General features: G+C 45.2%; 2 protein-coding genes across 2 annotated transcripts in view; both read right to left on the bottom strand.

The window, feature by feature from the left end:
- Positions 1-41, bottom strand: part of T265_09741 (hypothetical protein) — a gene marked incomplete at both ends in the record, with an annotated part of 4,849 nt that extends 4,808 nt beyond the window's left edge. The window contains one exon of the mRNA XM_009175906.1: positions 18-41. Coding sequence (XP_009174170.1) covers positions 18-41 — 24 coding nt within the window. The remainder of the gene's footprint in view (positions 1-17) is intronic.
- A 5,650-nt stretch (positions 42-5,691) lies between these two features.
- T265_09740 (hypothetical protein) overlaps positions 5,692-7,212 on the bottom strand; it is a gene marked incomplete at both ends in the record, with an annotated part of 19,004 nt that continues 17,483 nt past the window's right edge. Inside the window, one exon of the mRNA XM_009175905.1 lies at positions 5,692-5,836. Coding sequence (XP_009174169.1) covers positions 5,736-5,836 — 101 coding nt within the window. The remainder of the gene's footprint in view (positions 5,837-7,212) is intronic.

Below are 7,212 nucleotides of genomic sequence, written 5' to 3'. Positions count from 1 at the left end.
ACAAATTTGTCTACTACCTCAATCGGTTCATCCGCAAGCATGAGGCTAGTGTTCGAACCCACCTAGTCTTGCAGTAGCACTTTACACTTTGCAGGTGTGAAGCGCATACCAAACCGCGAGGCTATTTAATTTAGATTATTTAGTATTGTTTGCATTGCCACGGGGTCAGATCCTAGAAGAGCTATGTCGTCTGCGTACTCGATGTCTGGGAGGCCCAGCCCAGGGAGCACTTCGACCCCACAGGCATTAGAGGCTGGTAGTTTTATCACCAGGTTAGAAAACTGCTGACCCACAAAGCTGGTCCTGCTGAGTCACTTAAGTCCGCACATCGAACAAGTCCATATAACCGAAGCTCTTTCGGGAGATTCTCACCATAACGGATGGCTCACTTAGTTGCTACCAGTGCAACGCGCGCGAGTCTAGAAGCTTCTCACCTTAAATAGCTGTTTCCCATGGAGTTGGGTCGAGTGCGGGGTTTTCCAATAATCTGAAAATGGAAGTTACGGTTTTTAAACTTATGAAGTCTGTCCTACTAGCGGAATTTCCGGCGTCCTCGATTTACAAATGCAATGAAAAGTTGTTTTGGGATCCGAGTTCCGTTCATACCTTTCAAGTGGCCTGACTAGCTGATCGGTCAGACTGCATTCAAGTGCAACAGCGCTTGCTTTTCGAAAGACTTCGATGTTAAGAGTTTTGTCACTCTATTCGATTCGGGGGATTTAATTCAGACAGCGCAAGATACCGAACATACCGTCTATTTGGCAACTACGATTCGACGCCGTGAAGAAAACCCTGGTGTTTATGCGTAATTTGTTATTACTCCAGACACGTTCCTCAAGACGATCAAATGCTGTGATGGGTTTTGCCATTCACGCGTATATCTCGTTAATTGTCAGATCTGTGAATGACGTTCAGCCAGGATGGTAAAAAGCCGTGCCGCGGACCATCTCATAACCATGTAGCAGCATACATGCCGTTTTACGTTGAATCATCGGTGAGGAAGAATAAAAGACAAATGTTTCAGAAATATTTACATTTAAGCCAAAGCGGGGGGCCACAGTTAGCTATTGCAACTCCTCTTCAGAGTGCAATCGTCCAAAAGCAATAGAATAGGCAAATTCAAATTGAGCAGCAGTGTGGTGGACCACCATCTACGATACCTGAGCTACCAACATTTTCCTCTATGAGCAGCAGTGTGTTGAGCAGGAAAAGCTTTGAGTTGAACAGACAACCACATAACCAATACTGAACTGGTGTGCGACCTTTACAACGGCAGAACATCCCTGCGCAGAAAGCCGTCATATAGAGGATAAAGAGGATTACGATAAGTACACAAGTCTGCTAAGTTCAGTCTTGACGACAAATTGTTGGAGGCAGTTCTTCGGGTCCGCATTCAGGTTTTTATCCTACCGATTATTGTCTGTCTATTGGTAACTTACTTAACCTATGTAAACGTATTGAACCTTTGTATGTACATTTCAGCTCATCAACGCTTGTTCTTAGACAAGTAAAACAATGTTTATCCTCGATAACCCGGACTCCCTTCTAACTTGTTCTCGGACACCTTCTTAACGTCCCAAGCGGTTGATTCCGTTCACTAGATTTCTCTTCAATTGTCTTGCGGATAAATACGTTAACAGTAGATCGACCGCTTCAGAATAGACACTGCTCCTCAGGGACAATTTTCCCCAGAATACCAACGACCATGAATTGAGGAGGATACGAGCCATAATATTACACCGAGGATCGACTTTGCGGTGGACTCTCTTCTGCCTTTTCGCCGTCCTATAGTTACGCCCACAAATTTATTGGACCTACCGAAATCTACATAGTAGGTTGAGAAGTTCGTTCTGCAATGTAAATCCCCGAGGGCTGAACAGTTGCGCGGACAAGTCCTTTAATTCCGCTGCTCTTCGCAGTTGCTTTGGGAAGTTAGCCATTCACTTCCCGCGGGCGTTTCAGAGTTGTTTTCGGGCCTCCGTTTGTCTGGATGAATACCAAATTCACCTCCTTAATCAAGATAGATGTCGATTGATCATTTTCATCAAACTGACTTTGCCCTCATTTTTGATTTGGTCCAACTGTATCCACAGCAGTTGTTTCGATGTATTCGTATTCGGGTGTGTTTGGTACTTGGTCACCCAGCAGCCTGTGTTACAGCTTCATTATCATCATCATCGGGAGCATAACATCGGTGTTCAACAACAATGCTTCGCTGTCGTACAACCGCAATTTATTTGAAGGCCTTATTGTGAATAAAAGAATCGAGGTGGACGGGGAAGGGACTTAGTGCTAGCTTAACACAATCATTCCGAGGTGCCTACACCTCCAGACATTCATTCAGGCAATCTGGATAGAAACTGACAACAAGAACGCCACTGACATGTTACTAACCAGGAGCAATGGGGATCACGTGGTCTTCACCCTGGAAGTCGAGTAGCACCAAGAACACCTAAAATTTTCGTGATCTCCTTCATACTCCTCTGCCAAGTCAAGGGTTGGCCACCTCTCTGCTTACATCACTCTCAGTTGGGTATGGGAAACAGCACTCTTCAGCAAACAATGATTCGGTATATGCAACCCATGTTCCAACCAACGCAGCTTCTGGTGCTGGACACATTTTTCAATGGAATTACCCGTTACACAACCGAAAACGCGCTTTCCAACTGTCTCATTACGGATGCGCCAACAGCAACCCACACGAGCCATGATTCTGAGACAACGATTGTCGAACACCTGAAGAGGTTCAAAGATGAACCACCCTGACGCCATAGGTGTCTCAAATTAGAAAACGCGGCCCGCGCCTTGCACATTCGTGTATTGACCTCATCTGTCACACTACAGTCAGAACCAATACTCCCAAGATACGTAAAGCGCTCCACAACTTCCAGTGCTTCCCATTGGATTGTAAGTGGCATGGTCAGTTCATCCAAAAACATCTGTGCCTTCTCCTCTTCGAAGACGAGAACGAAGTCGTCTGCATATTCCAGATCGACAAAGTTTTCGTCAAAGGCTATCTGAACATCGGCGTTTTGGGGATATTCTAGCGTCCGCCTTATGATTTCATCGAGGCAACCCCTACCAGGCCGGAATCCCGCTTGCTCTTCTCGAGTCAGTATCTCACGGGCCACCGTAAGGCGACGAAGCACAACTGATGCCAACAGTCTCGTTACAACCGGGGTCAAGCTGATCCCCCTGTGGTTACCACACTCACTACGCACCCTTTTTTTGAAAACGGGCACTATCACCGATTCTACCAAGTTCTTCGGGACAGACTCCTTTTCCCAAATGCAAGCAAACAGATAAGACAAGCGCTCATTGAGGACTTCAGCCCAATCTTTGAACAATGCGGGTGGGAGGTCAGCTGAACTAGAGGCTTGAGAGAACATATGCAGTCATGAACCTCCGAGGTCGTAGGCGGTTCCACATTCACTGTCTAGGGTTGTACGTCAACTGTGTGCTCCAGATGAGTATCAGCTAGTGGTCACGAAAAACTGTTGTTCGAAGTATTCGGCCCAACGGCCGGGGCGTTCTTCTTTATTCGAGATGGTCATTCCTTCCCGATCCTTGATGGTTTCGCTCACAGGTGGTTTCCGGGGGACCGGTCGCACGGCTAACCTGAAATAATCTTCGAGCATTACTGGCCTTCTGGGCCATTACAGATTTCTTACATTCAACTTGATTGAGTTGTTTCCTGTTTCATGTGAAAATCTTCAGAGTGCGGCGCGCACTTTAACGCGCAGCAAGGAACAGTCCGTATTGAGCTCACCTGCATACTTCAATTTTTGGTCAGTGCATTACGGAGATCTCGCCACACAATGACAGTAGGTTAGGCGTCCGTGTCCACTTTATGGCTGAGTCCAAGTGTTGTTTGTCCCATGTTGAACCATTTGTTGAAAGTTCGAATGCCAGCTGGGTACCACTTGGTGCGGCGTGACTTAGAATGGTTCGCTTTTCAGTAATATCTACGCTATCTTCATTTGGTAACCACGTTCCAGGCTCCAAGTTGCACAAGATACGCTCTCCCTCTTTTTACAGTAAACATCACGTGGAGCTTGCTGACTGCCGAGCCTGAAAATAGGGCTTACTTCGGGCACCCAATGCCAAGCCTTCGACTTCAAGGTCCGACGAAGGTGGTGAGGGACTGCCCCAATATAAGGCAGTAAACTCTGGTTCTTAATGCCCCTGCACACACCAGGTGTACTGTGAAAAAAGACGGATTCTAGATTTTTGAACTAGATGTGCCAGCGATCGGAGTGTGAATCTTTTGGAATCAATCTTTTCCTCGGGGAAAGGTAGCAACCAGCGTTGGACAATTTTTAATGTCAGATAGACCCAAGTTTAAGTAGCTTGAAGCCAACAAAAATACAAGTGGATTGCTCATATCTCGCCAGTACTGTTCCGTTTGCTGCAAATGTAACAATAGAAGCGTGACCTTACTGATACTATTGGTCGCTAATTCCCTGGTCCATTTATGCACGGGACAACTACGTGATTAAAAGGGTATCCGAAATCCACTCTAGCTTAGTTGCCGAGAGAAATTCGAAACACACTATGTAATACAATGAGTCTACTTCGGAAATTGAGACAAATTCAACCAGCCGAAAACGACTACATATTTCTGAAAGTCTATTTTGCCTAATTTACCATGAAGTCGTTGAAAAAAGGCTGGGTCATCAATGTGATATCTAAGAGGAAAAGCTTTTTCACTGCCGTACTCCCGTTCCACGGCGATTGCCGCAGCTAACACACGTAATAATAATAGGCAATTAGTTCCTTAGCCTTCGGTTTAAACTGAAGTTCAACATAGTTGGCCTGTTTAAATTACAGTAAGCCCCTGCATCGGAACACCGTAATTTAGGGAGCACTAGACCGTTGTTGGGTTGGGGAGTATGGCTGGTTTGAAAATGAAACCTACGTAAACTAGAAGATATTTTGGTCTTTAAGAAAAAGAGAATGTTCGAGCATTCTAAGTTAATTGAGTGGGGACTCCCACCAAGCACAAGAGAATAATATAAAACAAAGCCAGATGGGGATAAAAGATACAAAACTATTCAGAGTGACAAAAACCAATTGCAGTTGGCGTTTCCACGGCATCTGCTCGCCCTCACCCAGCTCTCTTCTTAAAGTGTTTGTTTACACTGAAAACGCCATGAACCTGTTTCAGTAGGCGACGGATTTATTGTGAATAGAAATAACAGTCTGCAATCAGAGAATATATACACACACTAACCCACCGCTACGCACAACTACGTACTGATGATGTCACCTCATTGGTGATGGTTTACACTGAAAACGCCATGAACCTGTTTCAGTAGGCGACGGATTTATTGTGAATAGAAATAACAGTCTGCAATCAGAGAATATATACACACACTAACCCACCGCTACGCACAACTACGTACTGATGATGTCACCTCGATTGGTGATGAAACGTTTGCAACCAAGTTGCCCAGCTCAGCGAACAAGCCAACGACCAATATATACAACTGTCCGTGGACTGAGGATGACTACAAAAACTGAGATGAACAGTCTGTTTAGTTGGGACCGACTACCACTAAAAAGATAGTCCTGATAATTTCGCAGTGAACTTCATTAGTTACTTGCCCAAAGGTTCAATAACACAGAACCCAAAAACATGCAGATGACACTCGAAACAAACAGGAATGAAAAGAAGCTGTGTATTGGTAAACATTAGGTACATATGTACACACAAAAAGAAGGAGCGTTTAATTTCACTGGTCACCGTAATCCAAATCTTCATAGGTGACCAGATCACGTGACACTTCTGTCGGTGGAACTGAATTGTATGAAGCGGGGGGACAGTTTCGACGACCTGGTGATAAAATCAAATGAAGATTGAAATGTACAGCTATTCAATCAAAATATTAAAGATGCGATGAAATGCTTCGTTGGAGACGAACTTGATCTACTCGTACAACCAGCATTATCCTCAGATTAAATAGAAGTTAAATATGATCATCGGGTGTACACATCACTTTCAGCGTGTACGCGCAGGACGATACTTTCTGGAAGGTGTATCCAATGAGCTTTTGGAGTGGAATAGACCTCAGACCACTTCAAGTGACACCCTTCTCCTTTATTTTCTTCACAATGGTGCTTCAAAATAAATTATGGTTGAATGGCGGTGATGCATTCGTGCAGTCCGTGATGATGACCGAACATGATTGATCTCATACAACCGCTGTTACAGATTCCTGAGCAGTCAAAATCGACTAAGAATTAGAGCAAACAAAACACCAACGATGAAATGTGCCCCCTGAGAAGCATAACAAGATGCAGCGACCACTGATTGTGTGATCCGAATCCACACAGATGTCCCACAACGACCGACAGTTAGTAATTGACCCACGCCACCTACAGCCAACGGCGATGTAGTCTATCTGTGTTTTAGGTTGGCTCGCATGTGAGGACCACAGTGTGGCTAAGCGGCTTCAGTTGTTACGGAAGTTAGTAAGGGACAGAAAAAGTGTGCGGTCAGCATCTAAACGCACCGGGCACGCAACGTTGTCTGTGCATCCAGTGAGCTGCTCTAAGTTTACCCAGTTGCTCATTCATATCCCCAGCAGTAGCCTATATTCACTTAGCCGCTCTACTGTATGTGGCAAGTAAGCTGACCCATCTGATGACACGCGATAGCCAGTGTAGCACAACAGTATTGTGAGTTATAGAAAGCTATAGGACCGAGGACATAGACAGGACATAGATGATTGGGGTCCTCAACTGAAGCTTTCGGCTCAAAAGCATAATACAGCCATAGCAGCCCGCAGTTTTCTTTAAAAACAAGTCACTAACCATATCCCATGCTCCTACATGGAGAGACTGTCAGACAAACCTTCACCTACTGACCAACATTGTATGAGAGGCTGTGTGAGTGTCACACGTAAACTCCACTTTGTTATGGCGGCTCATAAACCGTCACACCACGGTAACTTTCAGTCTCTTCGGGACAATCTGGTAAAACCATGTTTTCCAATGATTTCATGATCACTGCGAACACAGTTGAGTGCCATAGATATGGATACACCAGTATGAGTAAAACCGACTCAGACAAGCTGGAAAGAAAGTGTCAGCATAAAAGCTGACAGGTGACACGAAGAGACTGGACCTTACCGTGGTGTGACGGTTTGCGCACCTCAGCGATCCATTGAGCTATACTGGAGATTGTCCCGCGACACTCACAGAGTCTCT

This window comes from Opisthorchis viverrini, assembly GCF_000715545.1.
Source record: "Opisthorchis viverrini unplaced genomic scaffold opera_v5_307, whole genome shotgun sequence".
NCBI lineage: Eukaryota > Metazoa > Platyhelminthes > Trematoda > Opisthorchiida > Opisthorchiidae > Opisthorchis > Opisthorchis viverrini.
Note: the sequence above shows the minus strand (reverse complement) of the source record. Positions and strands in the feature narration are given on the sequence as shown.